Below are 17,890 nucleotides of genomic sequence, written 5' to 3'. Positions count from 1 at the left end.
TCAAGCAAAATATTTTTAATTAGTAGGCTGATCATAAATAAATCCACATAAAAGATTTAACAGAATTACAAAGAGTTTTGTGTTTCTTTTGTGGACTCAATTCATAATATGCATTAGTCAACCTCATTCTCTAACTGCGACAAAAAGAGTTGTCATCCAACAATGCAACACAATTTAAGCAATTCATATTCTGTAGTTACATTTTTACATTTTCTTTACAAATGTAACATTTATGTACATTATATATATATTTTTTTCTATAGTTCATGTACTGAAACTCTATTGTTTTTACAGGGAAAATATTGAATTCATTTAATGAATATGAATCATTCCTTGTTAAAAAGTAATTCATATAAACAAATAACACGGTACGACTGCCTTTTGGCATCTCCTGTCAGAGTTCAAGTCCAGAAGTGTTATATTAATTATAAGAAAAAGGAATTTATCTAACTTTTCACTGACATATCATCCCACATAGCTACGGAAGTTTGCCAGCTTGCAATGAACAGAGAACTGTACTGCTGCACTCTGGAAATGTGTGGAAACCAATTCAAAATACACTTGGTGAAACAGCGTTATCAGCATCAAACTCAGAGTGAAGAGAATCTGTGAAGTTCCTTCTTCCTCTTTACCTTCTGCCAAAGCCTCAGACAAGGTGCTAGCTACGCACTGCCTCTTGTAACAAGTGCCTTCATTTCAAATTTCTTATGTGCTTCTCTGACAGATTAATGCTTTACCTAGGTTATAGATCTCTTTCTTCTTATTCAATTTTATTTCACTTCACTTACAAATCTGCTGCTGAACATGAAGCAAAAATTCATAGTAAGAGAAGGCGGCTTCTGTCCGGTCTTCAATCAAATGTTGAAAAAATTCTGTTTTGGCAGGACTCTCATCTCTGAAAAAGAAAAAGGGATATTTATCTAAAAATTCATATTATTAAAAAGAATACTTATACATTAGAAAAAATACATGGGGACTTTTACGAAAAAGGATAGGGGATGTTAATCAAGTAACAGCCTTCTACTACTACAATGTATTTTGATATTATTATTTAAAATTTGATTTGAAGACAAACAATTTCACATGGACTGGACAGGATAAGACAATTTCATAATTAAGTTACAGAAGTACTTACTTTACCACGTGAAGAATTGGGCTTAATGGTCTGCTGTCTCTAAGCCAAGTTATAAAGGATCTGGCTCTCTCTGATGAAAGTGTGTCTAGCTCTGGAAGATGTGTCTGGTAAAAAAATGCAATTAGGAAGTCATTTTCTTTCTCATAGACTTAGGCAGTATTAGAACTCAATCATAATCACGACTACCACCAAACACCAGCACTCGATCCCAGCCCCAACAGCAGCAACCAAACGCAAGAAATTTATTACACTGTTGATAAATCTGTTTTTCCGACTAATAAGACATATTTAGTGATAAGTATGCCACTGATATTTTACCTGAATATTATAGTTTTTCCAGAAAAGTCAATAAAACATACACAATTAGTATGTTACTCATATTGTGTTATACTTTTTGTTTCTTCCAAAGGAAATATTCAAATTGGGGGGCTATCATTAAGCTTCAGTTTCACTTGTAAACAATTATACATTATTCTAATAACAGACATTCTTACAGAATTTTATGTTTCCTTTGTCCTTAATATTTAAGGGCAAGAAATTTTAAAAGAATAGTGTGAATGTTTTAAAAACCATATGCAAGACTATTTTTTAAAAGACCTAAAGAGTCTATTCTTTTATATATATGTGTGTGTATGTATATCTGAGGGCTTCCCTGGTGGCTCAGACTGTAAAGAATCCACCTGCAATGCAGAAAAAGTATATTCTTCTATGTGTACAATGAGTTTTTTCCAAAGTACATAGTATACAAAAATTTAAACAGAAAAGTTTGGGTTAATTATATTTAAATTTATATCAATATTTTAAAAGTACAAGAAAAACATATTTTTATGTACATTTCTTTCATAGATTTTCTAAATATATATAATATAGTCACTATTATATATAGAAACACATTTTTGAAAATACAAATGGATATTATGCACATTGTTTTCTTTTTCAGATTGTATTCTTTTTAATAGATTCATAGATTTTACTTGGGCTTCCCTGGTGGCTCAGTGATAAAGAATCCACCAGCAATGTAAGAGCCTCAGGAGATGTGGGTTCAGTCCCTGGGTCGGGAAGATCCCCCCGGAGAAGGGCATGGCAATGCACTCCTGTATTCTTGCCTGGATAATCCCATGGACAGAGAAGCTTGGGCTACAGTCCAAAGGTCGCCAAGAGCTGGACACGACTGAAGTGACTTAGCATACAAGCACGATATCCTCTTAAGTATATGTGTACATATGAATACTTCTATGAGTGTATCTATAGGATACATTCTTAGGAGTAAATAATTTACTATGTCATACGCTGTGCATTTTTAATTTCAACAGGTATTGTCAAATGGTCCTCCTAAAGACTATGTAAATGTATACAGTCCAATTAATAGGCCTGCTGACCTATTCCCTCTGCATTATTGCCTATTATCAAATTAAAAAAATTTTTTACCAGGGGGCAAAATCTGATAAATGAAAGAAATACTATACTGTTATTAATAGTTTATTTTGTTTTCTTAATTATAAATGAAGCTGAACATTGATTCATATGGCCACTACTATATTTTCCACCTATGAATTACCTGTTCAAATCATTTTCTCATTTTTCTTCTTTGTTGAGTCTTAGAAATAAACTCTGGATTAATGTGGCAAATTTTAAAAAATAAATCAAATAGCAAACATGGTTAAGAATTACGTTGACTTATATTAATTTTAGGAGAAAGGGCATATTTACAATATGTAAGAATAAGGTAGGCCTTTTCTATTAAGTAGCATAGAGAACTGCTTTCAGAATCATATTTCTTTGGTATCAACATACATACAGTACAGGCTTACTGAAAAAATTATGCTTAATATCAGCAAAATAATTTAGAGAAGTTAAAGTTGTTGGAAAATAGTCTGGAGTTGCTCAAAAAGTTAACCATATGACCCAGCAATTCTATTTCCAGTTACAGATTCAAGAGAACCTGAAAACGTGTTCACACAAACATTTGTACACAAACTGTTCACGGAAGCACTTTTCACAATAGCACCAGAGTAGAGATAACCTAAATGTCCAAGAAGAAATGACTGGATACACAAAATGTGATCTATTCATACAATGGACTCTTATTTAGTCATAAAAAAGGATGAAATACTGATACACATTACAATATGGATGTTGAAATCATGGTGAGAAGTTGTCAAACTCAAAAGGCCTTGCATTGTGTGATTCCATATATATGAACTGTCTAAAACAGGCAAATTCACACAGATAGAAAGTAGGTTAGTGGTTGCCCAGGGAAAACAGAAACGAAGAATTGGGAGATACAGGTTTCTTTTTGAGGTGATGTAAATGCTCTGAAATTATATACTGGAAATGGTTGTAAACACTGAATATACTAAAAACAAATGCATTGTACATTTTAAAATTATTAAAATGGTGACTCTTATGTGCATTATATCTCAAAAAATAAAATTAAACAAGTAAGTACACAAAAAGTTAAAGCTATATAAATCCACTGACCATTTTCTGTGGTATTGATGCAAAATCAGGATACCCAAGCACATCCTCTATAAAGTTATTGTCACAGCTCTTTCCGATCCAAATGTAAAAAATCTAAAAACAAAACAAATCACAGTAAAACTCCCTAATTGGAAACCCATTAAGGCTCATTTTCTCAAAATCATCAAGCATAAAAGAGACAAGGTACACTAGCTCAAATCAAGCAGGAATAAACACGAAAGTGAAAAAGGAAGCCTGTAACCTGCGTATTTGGAATTTGCATTCAGGAATCCAGAGTGGCTCATATCTTCTCTGCTGAGATTTCAAGCTTCTCATAAAATACATTTTACCATTTTCCTTACTTTTACCCCAAAGCTTCAACCAAGATATATGACTTACTACATTTCCTACCCGCTATTTCCATTATTTCAATCACTGCCTCTGTACTTTAACCAATGTCCCCTGCGCCCTACCACTCCCCACCCTGCATTGTGGCTATTGGAATTCTCTTCCTGCTCACAAGGTATCATTAACGAAGCCACCCTGCCTATTCTGACACCCTTCACCACCACCCTGTCCAATGACATCTCCTGAAATCCTAATTATTAATGGCATTTCAGACAATAGATTAATTTGAACTACAAAAATTCTTCAGGTCCCTTAGAATTTTATGATTCTAGACAAAAAATTCCTTGAAGTAAGGAATTTATCTCTTTACTCCTCTTAAATAAACTGATCTCCTGTGCCAGTTCCAATTTATTGCCCCTGAGTTCCCAAACCACCTTTCATTGCCTGATCTGTGGTAACAGAGCTGGATCCTGTAAGTGTTTCTCCTTTTGCCAGCTGCAGTTGTTAAGCTTTGTCACGAAAGAGTACTTACAGAGCCACAGTCCATAAGGAAAGCACCTTCTCGTGTCAGTTTCTCTGCAGACAATTTTTGAAGAGGTGGCTGAGGTACAACCCTGTCATTAACGTGTATTGCACCCTGAAAAGAATAAAAGATAGAATGTGAATGACCTTACATAACTACTATCCCAGGCTGGAAGTTAACGGCCACTAGCTCTGATACTGAAAAATGATACTTGATAATTTTGTAATATGTAAAAACTACCGGTGACCTTTGAACAACATGAGTGTGAACTACGTAGGTCCACCGATATGCAGTTTTTCTCAATACATACTACAGAACTACATGATCTGCAGTTGGTTGAATCCGTGGGCACCGAATCGAGGATACAGAGGACTGACCATGAAGTTACACATGGCCTTTCAGTTGCACAGGGGTGGTGCTCATGACCCTCATGCTGCTCAAGGATGGACTGTATTGATAACATATACCACTTTGGCTGTAGAATCAAGACTCTCAAATGTATCTGAATTAAAAGATGCTCAAAGGTATTCAAATTTAAAACATAAAAACTTGACTAGGTAAAAAGATCTGCCCATTTCCTTCCCTTCTGGGTTCAGGATATACTAAAAGTACGACTACAATATCTGCTACAAAGGACTTTTTGATTCCAAAGAGTAGAAAAAAAGACATTACATATTGGCATATTAAAAATACTGTTGGATACCAGATTAGTTTTACAATAATATAGTCAAAGTTGCACTCTGATCACATCAGAAACTGTCAATATCTTCAAAATACAAAGGGAAATGTCCTTCTATAATGCCGCTTTGCAGTAAATGTAATCAAATCCACAAAGTGAATCACTTCCCATATGAAACTATTTTTGAAAATGCCATAACCACGATACTATCTAATAGTCCTGTTGTCTAAACAAATCCATAGTTAACGTCTGTATTTAATGTATTAGTGTCACAGGGGAAAAACAGATGGAAGAAATTGTTAACAATACAATACTATCTTAGATGCAGAATCAAGACACCCAAATAAATTTAAATTAAAAAATTTCAAACACAATGAAAAAAAAATCATACCTCATCTGTCAATCTGTCTATCCTGTACAGGTTGGGATGAATCATTTTCATTAGATGAACAAGTGGCTGACACTTTATCTGACACATGGCATATACACGATCATCCAGGCGTGTGCTTGTGCCAGTTCTAAATGCTTTCTACATGAAGAAACAATACACATTTTTCAGTAAAACATAAATATGGTGGACAAATATTAAAACAGATATATACCATCAGCCATGGGAAAAGCACAGCCTTCACACCAGATAGGCCTGGATTCAGTTTTCAACACTAACAATTTAATTGGTAGATATGTGAGCAAGTTACTTAGCTTCTCAAAGGTATACTGACTGACATCATAAGAAAAAAGGAGAAAAGAATACCTCTAGGGAGCAGTAAGGATTAAATGCGATGATGTATATACAACATGTATTATGGTGCCGGAGACTTGGGAAGATGTCCAATGAACAGCAGGCCCTGTCCTTAGAGTCTCTTTCCAGGAGCACATACTAAGAGTGTGCTACACACACACCATTATTCATGCTGCTCCCACATGTCAGAGTGAGAGCATAGTTTCATGACAGTCATCATGTATTTGTATACCTTCATTTTCCATTCACCTCTTCCTGTTTAAAACTCCTCCAATGCTAAGCTGCAACTGTCTAATCAAGTATTTAATTCCCTACCACCCACCAGAAAAACTAGGTTTGGAAACCTATACATTGAAAATTTCATAAGACTTTATAAAATCTAACAGTGTACAGAGAGCTACCTGTTTGAGAAGGGCCAAAACATAGAGAGGAAACAACTTGAGGGAGCTGGGTGCTATCAACCCCGAGTGCTGTAAATTTGAAACAGTTGAGCCGTATGCAGATAATGAATCCACCACAGCGTTCACTAAGGCATCTCTTGCATCCGATAGACTTGAGGAAATTGATCGATCCACAGCTATAAAGCAACGAAAATGAAAAAGTTTTTAACCATTAGATGCCAGTGAATATTGTTAAGAGATAAAATTTACATGCAATACTTAAGAAACAAACAGAAATTTCATTTTTAGGTTAGAAAAATACATTTCAGTTGTTCCCTTGAGTGTGGCTGCCCCTTTGTAGTAAAAATCCTCCTCCTTCCATCAACCCTGATAATCAGTGAACTATTCTTCATTCTTATAATTTTCACTTTTCCAGAATGTTGAATGAATGAATCATTTGTATGTACCCTTTTGAGTTTCGCTTCTTTCACCTAGCATAATGCCTTTGAGTCATCCACGTCTGTTCACATATCAACAGTTCATTCCTTTTCATTGCCGAGTTGTATTCCATCATATGGATGTACCAGTTTGTTCATGCAGTCACCATTTGAAAAACACTTGAGATGCTACCAGTTATTAATGATTATGAATCCCACACATGATTTTTAAACTAAAGAATTCATAAGAATGAGAACAGCTCAATTCACACTGTTGTAAATGAAAATGTAAAATATAAATACTTTTTAAATGAGGAATTTCTAGGGTAAAACAATGCCCAGGCTTCAGTTTTTAGTATAGAAAAATATATTTCACCTGTTGCTTCACTTTTTTACTTACCCATGTTTGCCAGGAGGCAGATGGCAGCTTGTACATCCACTCCTGCATACACATCTGCTAGTGAACTGACCACTGGCAAGCAAAGAGTGTGCACTCTAATTCTCCGCTCACCTAATGAAAGGATGAATCCATGTCATTGCAAAATACATCAGGCCAAGAAATAAAGAAAGCAAATAGGTCAAAATATTATTCAAGTTATTATTTGATGGTATTAAATTACCAACAGGATTTTGAAATGGCAAAAACAAAGTTTTACAATGAACATGTTTTAAAGAAAATTAAACATTCTCTAAACCTGAACATAAACTATGAACATACACTATATTCTGAACACTAGGTTCTGGTTTTTAATCTTAGCAGTACTCATTCTAAATTATATGTTACATGATATAATGTCAGAAAACAGACCAGATAGACCTTAAGTGCCATGGAGAATTTCTGTTATGGATAAAGAAATAACGCTCAGGATAACCCAGACAGATTTAGTTTGAGTTATTATGCTAATATGATTCTGGGGGTACAAGTCTTCCATAAGTCAAAAAAGGCACTCTTTGAAGATTCAAAATGAGTGAACGGAACGTATATTTGATGAACACAAATTCCATTACTTCCCATTGGTGTTCACTCTTCCCAATCTCCCGGTAGATGAAAAGAGGTGAGAATTACAGGGCAGGTTACATTTCACTTCTGTTAACATTACCTTTGCTAGATGTATATAACAGGGCTGTTTGAAAGCACACTAAGGAAGTATCTGTCAAACTTTCTTCAATTGAGAGTTGTACTGCAAACCCAGCATCGGGATTGATGTTGGCGAGGGATAACAAATCAGTGGAACGGACGAAGAAATTTCCATGAAAAGTGTGCATGGAAAGACCTAGGGAAGAGAAAACTTGTTATAAAAGATGCAGTAGCACTAGACTCTTTACCTCAGATTAAAGCTACTTTTTAAATAAAAAATATCTCTGATTTTGTATCAAAAGGATAACTGGGGAGCAGTACTTTTCACATAAAACAGAGATAACTGAAACTGAAGACTGTTTGAATGATGAGGAAGGCAAAGATCATTAATAGGACAATTTTCACTTAAGATCTTCCCTATTCCTCAAATTCATCTGAAATCACCTCCAATATGGGCTTTCTCTTGACTTCCTCCTAATAAGGCAAAGCATTACCTCTGTCCACTTATTCAAATTACTTAAAAAACTGAACAATGATTATTTAATAATAATATTTAAAACAGTACAGCTAGTTGGATCAAGTAGAAAATCTTTTTTATGATAATGAAAGGTGGTCACAGGTTGTCAATACATGAATGCTTATTAATTTTGAAAAAAGTATATAATATAAAGCATAACTTTTATAATTTCATACCTTTAGTACACCTTATTCTCATAACAGCTTCAAATCCAATTTTTCTTGTGAGATACCGTTTTAGATCTTTTTGTAACTTTTCTGCTTGTGAAGGATTGTGAGTATAGTGGAAAGATGGATAATAATAGATGCACCCTGCAGAATACTTGGACATGCAAGCTTTAGAGAGAAAAAGGAAAAGTATTAGCTACTGAAATGATAACATTTTACTTGTCCAACAGCAGTGCAGATTCTGTATTATGAAGAAATCTAAGTTATAATGAAAAAAAACCTACAGTGGTCAAAAACGGGGATTATATATATGTCTGAGAAAGAAATATTTATAAAACATAACATATATTAAGTTTACTGTTGAGCAGAATGGTAAAAGAATTGTATTTAAACAAAAACAACAACCCAGATTAGCATTTTATATTTGTATAGGATAGGGTTTTTTTTTTTTTTTAAAGTTTAGTGGTAATTTCATAGACATTATCTAATTCACATGTCTTTCTCCCCAAACAACTGAGAACTCTTAGTAAAGAATTTACATTTAATCATATGCTAAAAATGTTTATGTAAAAACAGATAAATACAATGGTATCTCCTTACCTAGAGAAGCGAGATCAGAATACTGTGAACTTAAAAGGAACAGATCCACTGCAGTCTGCTGCCCTGAGCAATCTAAAGCGAGTTTCTTATAAAAATCAGTTGCAGGGCCAAGATGGTGTACAACCTAAGTCAATAGGTCACAAAGTAAGAGCTAGAAAACCTTGAATTATGCATTTTTTTCTATCTGTTACAATAAGGAAGAGAATATCCTCTGTCCCCCTATCAAACTAAGGATTTTTTTTTATGTCTAGGTAGTTGGCATAGATTTCCTATGAGAATAATCACTAACATTTATAAAAGCACATATAGGGCAACATAGATGTCTTATATAATTAAATTATTTAATCCTCATAATAATATATATTTCACAGAGTTACCAACATTTTACAGATGAGGGAACTGAGGCAAACAAATGACTATGTAACTCAACTAATTACATAGTTATTGAGTGGTAGCTGCTGGAGTATCCAAGCAGTCTGGCTCCAGAATGAGTGCTGTTACCAATTATTACACGTATACTGTTACACAATAACACGAGAGACTAACAGCAAAGTCTTTCCTGTTGTTACCAGGACACTTGAGCTGAGGAGGTGGCAATAGAGAAGAGTTAAGAATGCAAGAGCCAGGCTCCAAGTTCTTAATTATTTCACTACATTGCACAACAAAATGTTTCAATTATAGTGTATGATTATTATGTAAGCTTAGAACAGACACTTAAATTCTTGAGTCTCAGGCTATAGATAGATAATACTTCTAAAAGTTAAATGAGAACAAAAAACTCAAAACTGTATCAAAGAAATCAGTAAACACTTTGCTTTTGTTCAGTAATCCATAATGGATTACGATGGATCAATGCACTGGATAATGTTAGCTGTACTTGTTGATGAGTTAAAAATATAGATATAAATAATATAATAAAAAATATAAATATAAAAATATACTTGTCCCCAGTTTATTTTGAAATTAGCTTCTTTCTCAAAAGCAATTTAAAAGCACAATTTCATAAAAAGTAAAACACAGTGCAATTCTTTAGCAAATTGGTAAAGAATAAAAAAGTAATCAGAGTCCTTAAGAGTACAGGTTGATTAGAAATCCCAATAAGTAAAATAAAATAATAATTTTAAATACAGTTTATACTCATTGATCCAATAATTTCACTTCTAGAAATTTATCTTAGGGAAAAACTGAAAATGTGGCTAAAGATTTACAACACTATTAAAACTGTTTAATTCATACTCATAACTAGATGCAATGGCATTTTCATATATATAATTGAGGTCAGACAAAACTTATTTACAGAACAAAAATGAGTATTTGAAATTGGGGTTAAAATACCCTGACCAAGTCTTCACTGTAAAACCCTAGGAACATTCAGCCTCATTTCACTCTTAAACAGCAAGAAGGCAATTAACAAAATCATGTTTTTCATATTTACTAAAAAACCTTTTTTAAGTAGAATTTTTAGGGACTTCCGAAAATGCTCACTATGAGTGAATGCTCACTTCAGTGAAAAAAGTCAATGAAAAAATATAGTATACATGTATGATGCCCAATTAAGCTTATTTGTATTTATTTAACTACTATTATCTTGACAATGAGATAACTGATCATCTATATGTTTCTATGTTCCAAGTTTTATACAATGATTTGTATTACCTTCATTAAAAGTTTATTAATATGTGCAGATTAAATTATATCTCAGATTTAGTAAGTTTTATCAATTGTGAAATAGAAAAGAGCACTAAAGTCAGAAAATCTAAGTCACATCTTTACCATTAAATCTTAATTTAACTTTTGGCAAGACTGTTTAATCTGTTTCCTCATCTGTAAAAAAAGGGTTAGAGTAGATAATTTCTAAATTTATATGACTCATAAAACAAAGTATTAAAAAGAACACACTGCAACAAACACAACAACAAAATGGTAATTTAAATTAAACACTCTTACCAGTTTGTATTTTTTTTTTTTTTTACTGTCAAAGAATTAGAAAAATAGACTATCAAATAATTAAACAAGTCAATAGAGGTAGAAACCATGATCTTGAATATGAGAGAGGAACTAATATACCTTTGTGCTTGATCTCTGATTAGGATCTTCTCTGGACTGCAGAAGTCCTGCCCCCAAGGAAGGTAACTGTGTCTGAAATACAGACACACGGCCACCTGTTGGAGACATTAATTTAAAGGCAGCCTGGAGAGCAGGACCCAGGGCACTGTGTGTTTCTCTTGTATTGGTGAACATATTTGGTAATGCATTCAATAAGTCTTTTATAAGCTGGGAAAACAAAGATTAAAAGTGGAATTACTAAGAAGGAAGGGCAATATTCTTCTTTAAAATATTCCAGAGTACAGTATATGCCACTACATTTTGGAGGAATGCAAAGTGAGCAGTCAACAGATATGCTACCTACAATGTTTACTGAAATGTTAATATATACCAAGTAAACACATGTTCAATATTACAATCAGTTGAAGTAACAGAAATACTTTAGTACTTAAAAAAAAAAGTCAATCTCACCTCTTTACTTTCATATAGATTCACAAGTAAGCTATCCGGAGTAGGTAGAAAAACATCTATAGGGAAAACATATATTTTAACCAAAATATAAATAAACTCAAAAGAATTTCGAATTTAAAAAATCTTAGTTTTTTAAGTCCATACATGTAAAGGGTATGCACAATATTGCTTTATTTAATATATATCCTCTGTACATATCATACGTGTGTGTGTGTGAGCATGTGTAAGTACACATACACAGGTGTGAAAAACTTTGACTCAAGTACTTTCCAGGAAAGCAATTATTTTAAAACAAATATCTAATGAGCTAAATTATCTGTGCAGCATTATGACAAGCATTATGACAAGTTGTATTGTAAAATAAAGTAACCTTAATTCCAAAATTCTGTTTTATTATTAGAAGTTTGTTTTATTCACTGCTTACCATCTATATCAGATACAATCAACATTTGAGGCTGTGATAATCCTTCTTGTAAATTGTAGAAATGAATAGTGCTATCAAAGGTCACGAATCCTATTCTTGTTCGTGAATCTCCAGGGAGCCTAAAGATAAAAATTATAATTTTAAATTCAAACTGCTAAGTGACATATCCTATTTTCAAAAAATACTAATTGTTTATTTTTTTTTTATAGAGGATAGCTACCGCTATCTGAACCAATGCATATCAGAAAAGAGTAAGTATAAAACATTTCATTTTCAGATGAAACCAGACATGTTTATAGAGTTCATGCCTCTGATAACAGAACTATCTTCAAATAATAAATCAAAACTTAAAATGATATGCTTAAAAAACAAAGACTTTTTTGCTAACTTTCCTCTGAAACAAACTCCTTTAAGTAAAAATCACTCATATTTTCAGTTTTAGTATTATAAAAATCATGTACATTGTTTAAGTATTTTAAGGACAAAATGAGTACTTTTCAAGAAAAGATTTTAACATGTAAAATTTTAAATAAAAACCACATTCAGAAACATCAAGACATTTAATCTATTATCATTGTTTTAAAATTTTTCTGTGAGTATTCAAGTATTCAAATTTTCTGTCAGTATTCAAGTCAATAATACAGCAAAGAATAAATAACCATTTAAAAGCCTGTCAAAAAAAAGCCTGTCAAGCTATCCTTATTAATAATAAGATAGATGCCCTGCCTTACAAAAGTATCAGTATATTTCTAAGTACCATCATGTTAACTCTATAATTTTTAAATGTAATTTATTATAATTTTTTACATAATTTATTGTTTTAGCAATGTCTTTAAAGATATTTTTTAATATTACAGGATGCCAAAACAGTGTGCACCAAAGCAAGAAGCACTATTATTACTATGAAGGATCAATCAGGCTACTTAGAGGCTGATTCATGACGTTGTAAAGCAGAAACCAGCACAACACTGTAAAGCAATTATATTCCAATTTTTAAAAAAGGCATTTCAGAGAACAGAAAACAAGTTATGCAGGTGTTTAGCTTAGCAATACTGGTCAAGATTTACCTTGTTTCTACAGACTAATTTCTTCACTTCTTTGAGATTTCTAAGGTCACTGCTTATTAGAGTCATTTGTTATCAATCGCAACGGACACTACGTAACTCTAGGCCAAAATACAAAGCTGAACTAGAGAACTGCTCCAGCATCGAATTTCCTTTCTCAAAGTTATATACACAGCCCTTTCCAAAAGCATGGTAATATCTTATTGCTATCCTATCACCTTTACATTTTTACTTTCCTGATACTTTTAATTTCCACTTTAATCAAACATATATGTTTTTAGAAACTATTTTTCATTCCCAATATTATCTTTTTGGCTTTCCATAGACCATTTAATTTGCAAATAGTCACTCATCTCTGTTGAAAGTGAAAAGTGAATGTGTTTGTCTCAGTCGTGTCTGACTCTTTGCAACCCCATGGACTATAGTTCACCAGGCTCCTCTGTCCATAGAATTCTCCAGGCAAGAATACTGGAGTGGGCTGCCACTGCCTTCTCCAGGGGATCTTCCCGACCTGGGGATTGAACCCTGGTCTCTTGCATTGCACTGGCTCCTATTTCTAGTGCTATATCATCAAATACCTTTCCAGCAAGCTAACTCTTCAGTCTTAAAAGCTATTTCTTTGCAGAGTGTCTTCCTTTGCTACTCACTGCTAAAGTCATGTCTAAATTAAGCACTTGTGACTTAGAAAGGGCAAATGCTTCAATCAAGAACAAACATATGAAATCACTAAGTTACTAACAGAAACTTCAAGCAAATCATTTAATATCTCTGTATGTTTTTAATCCTGAATGTCTCAATGTTATCAGTTTATTCACAGGCCAAAATCAGTGATACACAATTATAGTGTCTAGAGCTAGCACTCAACAGAATAAGGATTCTCAAACTCAAATGGAAGATGGAAGAGAAGAACCTTTTGGAATCACTGAGTATTTCTGACAAAATATTCATGTATTTTCAATATTGAAATACATTCAATATATATTGAATATATATATATATTGAATTCAATTCAATTGAATATATTCAATATATATATTCACCCCTACACCTCTACACAAATCAAGAACCCACTGCAGTAGGAAGCTACTCTTACTAACAACCTTAAGCCATATTTCTTATGGGTGTTGGAGTAGAAGAAGAAATGTACAAACAACTTTGTTTCCTAGAGATCTGGAACATCCACTTTTTAAGTTTAGTTAAGGGTCTCCCTTCATGACTAATACTGGTAGATAGACAGGCAGGAATTAGAGCCAAGTATAATCACCTTATCCTATACTTTGTTTCCACTTTCACCATAAAGCTTCTTACTAATGTGCCAGTTCAGTTTCTGGCTTCTTGAAATATTCAGCACAGTATCAATTCCCTCTCCCTTTATCTGGCTCATTTTCTCATTAGCACATCTGAAACTATCTTATGAAAAACTTCTTGCTCAGGCATAAATTACAGCTCGATTTCTCTCATCCAGATCCTTGATACCCTGGCTAGGTTGAGTTTTCTGGATCTAAGTGCTCAGACTTGCTAAGTCAAGGGGGATAGTTAGATAAAATCTAAATTCCTAGGTATTAAAACTATTATGGTTTTAACATTCAGATATAAAGTTATAAATCCAAATAATATACGCAGTAGATCTTTATTCTAAAGTAGATACGATGTACTCTTTTAGTGATAAATGAAATTAAACTTAATAAAACCCAACCCCATAAATTGCTAATATACATGCTTCACATTTTATACACTTATACACACACACACACACTGAGTAAAAAAAATTCTTACTTGTCTAGATTTTCTAGCAGTGCCTGGCATAAAATTGTCAAATATCCAGCTTCTACTGCATTATGAGACACATCTAAAACAAACAAGTAAACTGCGGGTTGAGGTGGACGGAGCTGAAAGGAATAGAAATAATGTAACATATTCAGTAGGTATAAGTCATTCTTTTTATATCACAACTAGTACTGGATATTTACTGATTGTAAAATATATATACATATATCTACACAAATAGAATCAATGTTTTATAAGATCTTAGGTAATGAAAATGATATTCCTTTGATTTTTTTTCCTTTAAATTTGGTCATGGATTAAGCATGATTAGGCAGTAATTACACAGTAATGGTTAAACAGATAGGCTAAATGTCTTCCTGATGGAGTGATGGCTGAGATATCTTTCCAAGGAAAATTAAGCATATTTATTATTTTATATTAATCTTTAACCCCTTCCCTACTCCTAAAAATATTTTACTTTAAACATTTATATTTTTAAACCTGACAATCATTAGTACCATTGGGTCACCTGATGGCAGTTGAATCCCAAGGGTTAAGTGCTAGGTGTAAAGCAAGTTCTTAAAAGCAATTTTTGACAAAAATATGAGATTTTCTATTGAAGGATCTTAAATACTAAATGGTAAAAAGAATACTTATATTCATTCCATGCAAGTAATGAAATCAAAATGGCAACAAATTGTAGATGATAGTATTTATTAGGAAACATTACCAATGTTTCTTAGGGATGTAACTGCACTCTTCTAGGAGATCAAATAATCTTAACAAAGATACAAAGAGTTATCTATTTGTTAAGTACAAGCTTTCAGCACTATTTCAAAGAAATCATACTATGGACAATTTAAAAAATTAGATAAGAATTCACTTAAGAGTAAATTACCAAATGACCAATACAATTGCACTCTAGGACTAATTTTAACACTGAATAGTTACCATATAATCTGAAGAAGCAATGAACTCCACTGTTGAATTCTGAACTTCTGGCCGTTTATGAGGCTCTCCATAGGATCGGGTAAGGGGATTATACATAAATTCTTCAGGAACTAGATAAGATTAGGAATCCAGTACAAATTTAGTAGCACAATTTCTAAATACATATATATGCCTAGAAATAAACACCTCTATCATTAATATTTATGAAGTTTATAACAGCTTTGTGAAGATCTAATGGTAAAAACTAATCCCCTAAACCTTCTTTAAAAAATAAATCAGGAGGACAAGAAAACTTATTTTCTGAAATGAGATGAGAAAACCAGGACACAAGGAGCCTTGCTTCGTAGGCTTGTGTCCTATTTATTATGTCACATGACATGGGAAAGAAATCAGAAACACAGATTTGAAAGCAATCATAGTAAGAGGATCTAAGAAACGTCCTTAAAGGGGACAGTAGATACATATGCACGCATGCATCCACACATACTGGCAGAGATCTACACTGAGTTGAATGAACCAAATGTACAAAAATAAGACAATCTAAACTTGTCAGGGTCAAGCATGATTAGTGTGCATGCTCTCATCTGTCTCACCTGCAGTCCTTCACTTCACTTCTTCAAAAATAATTTATGAATTCTTTTTACCTTCTCTCCTCCCTGTCAATCTCCACATTATCAATTATCCCCTTGGCCAGCCAAAAATGAAGTGTCCCTAGCCTGTATTCTCTTCATTAAAAGTGTCATGAAAGTTTATAAACAGTGAGGAGAGACCAGATGATAGCAACAATGTCAAAATGTCTAAAATAATACAAGACACATTATTTTAACAATCTGAGGGACTTTGCTGGTGGTCCAGTGGCTAAGACTCTGCTCCCAATGCCGGTGGCCCAGGTTTGATCCCTAGTCTGAGATCTAGAGCTCACCTGCTGTTAACTAAAGATCCCGCATGCCACAGCTATACATCCTCAGCTAAGACCTGGCACAGATAAATATTTTAAAAGAATATGAAACTCACCATCATTAACTCTATAGCACAAATTGCATTTCCATCTACGTTGATCAATGAAGGATACAAAAGGGTTGATATATGTTCGACAAGATCGGCACCTCACAATGGTATTGGATGTTATCACTGGTAATTGCTAGGAAAGAGAATAAAGATGTTGTAGCAGAAAAAAACACCCCAGAGGAAAAATGGACCACATACTGCTCTGCTCCCTATACAGAACAGAAAACACATTTGTGTTTTGAAACTGAAGCATTTTAATAAATTCCAGTGATGCAATGATCAACATAATAAGCTACCAAGTTTCTCCCCTTTCTGTCACAAACTGTAAAATAACACTAAAATAAAGCCAAGTCAAATGTAATGAAAGTTACTGGCAGACAAGAAAAGTCTGGTTGGCCAAGATAATATAATAACCTCAGCTTATCAGCTAAACTGATAAGAAGCAAGGGTGAGAGACTGTATACTGTATAAGATGCCTCTGTCTCTGCCGCCTGACTGCGCCTGGTGCCAGACTCCAAGGCCCTGCTTGTCAGGCAACCATATAGCCCGGGCGGGGACCTCGGCCACCAGAAACCAAGGACAGCGTGCCTTAAAGACAGAGCATCTCTCAAAGCTTAGTGTGGGACAGGAACTTTACACATAAGTAACTACATGTTTTTTGTGAAAAAGTTAGGAAATATATTTAATTGAAAATGAGGAAATTAAAAATTACCCAGAATTCTACATTCCCAAGAAGTCACTGCTGCCAATTTAGTGTATACACTTCCGGAAGCTATCATATATGGAATACATATTCAGACAAAAATTTTCACCTATGTATATGGGAAGCTACCCATCGTGGTTTAGAGATAAAGGTTGCAATTTTATTACAGGTGGTCAAATAGTACTTACTGAATGAATATAATAAAGGTACTTATCACCTATTATAATTATTTTATTTTCTATTCACTTGAGGAAAGAAAACTCCACAAGGAAGCTTAATGACCTTTGTATCCTCAGCACTCAGCATGACAGGTAATCAAAAAATGTTTTTTGGTTGAATGAGAGCAAAAGAAACTCATTAGCAATGAAAGGATAAAAAAACCACAGTAAT

At 33.4% G+C, this 17,890-nt stretch overlaps 1 protein-coding gene across 5 annotated transcripts in view; it reads right to left on the bottom strand.

Moving 5' to 3' along the window:
- Positions 1–17,890, bottom strand: part of SEC24B (SEC24 homolog B, COPII coat complex component) — a 78,757-nt gene continuing 60,867 nt past the window's right edge. For all 5 annotated transcript variants that reach the window (XM_043438311.1, XM_043438312.1, XM_043438315.1 and 2 more), the window contains 16 exons: positions 16,804–16,930; positions 15,790–15,899; positions 14,848–14,960; positions 12,008–12,126; positions 11,584–11,639; positions 11,134–11,340; positions 9,067–9,190; positions 8,476–8,634; positions 7,805–7,978; positions 7,105–7,215; positions 6,289–6,464; positions 5,537–5,674; positions 4,476–4,580; positions 3,617–3,709; positions 1,136–1,239; positions 1–895 (listed from right to left, as the gene is read on the bottom strand). In XM_043438311.1, coding sequence (XP_043294246.1) covers positions 781–895; positions 1,136–1,239; positions 3,617–3,709; positions 4,476–4,580; positions 5,537–5,674; positions 6,289–6,464; positions 7,105–7,215; positions 7,805–7,978; positions 8,476–8,634; positions 9,067–9,190; positions 11,134–11,340; positions 11,584–11,639; positions 12,008–12,126; positions 14,848–14,960; positions 15,790–15,899; positions 16,804–16,930 — 2,031 coding nt within the window. In that variant the 3' untranslated portion in view covers positions 1–780. The remainder of the gene's footprint in view (positions 896–1,135; positions 1,240–3,616; positions 3,710–4,475; positions 4,581–5,536; positions 5,675–6,288; positions 6,465–7,104; positions 7,216–7,804; positions 7,979–8,475; positions 8,635–9,066; positions 9,191–11,133; positions 11,341–11,583; positions 11,640–12,007; positions 12,127–14,847; positions 14,961–15,789; positions 15,900–16,803; positions 16,931–17,890) is intronic.

Source organism: Cervus canadensis, chromosome 19 (assembly GCF_019320065.1).
Source record: "Cervus canadensis isolate Bull #8, Minnesota chromosome 19, ASM1932006v1, whole genome shotgun sequence".
Lineage (NCBI taxonomy): Eukaryota > Metazoa > Chordata > Mammalia > Artiodactyla > Cervidae > Cervus > Cervus canadensis.
The sequence above is the reverse complement of the archived record's forward strand: the minus strand, read 5'-3'. Positions and strand labels throughout refer to the sequence as shown.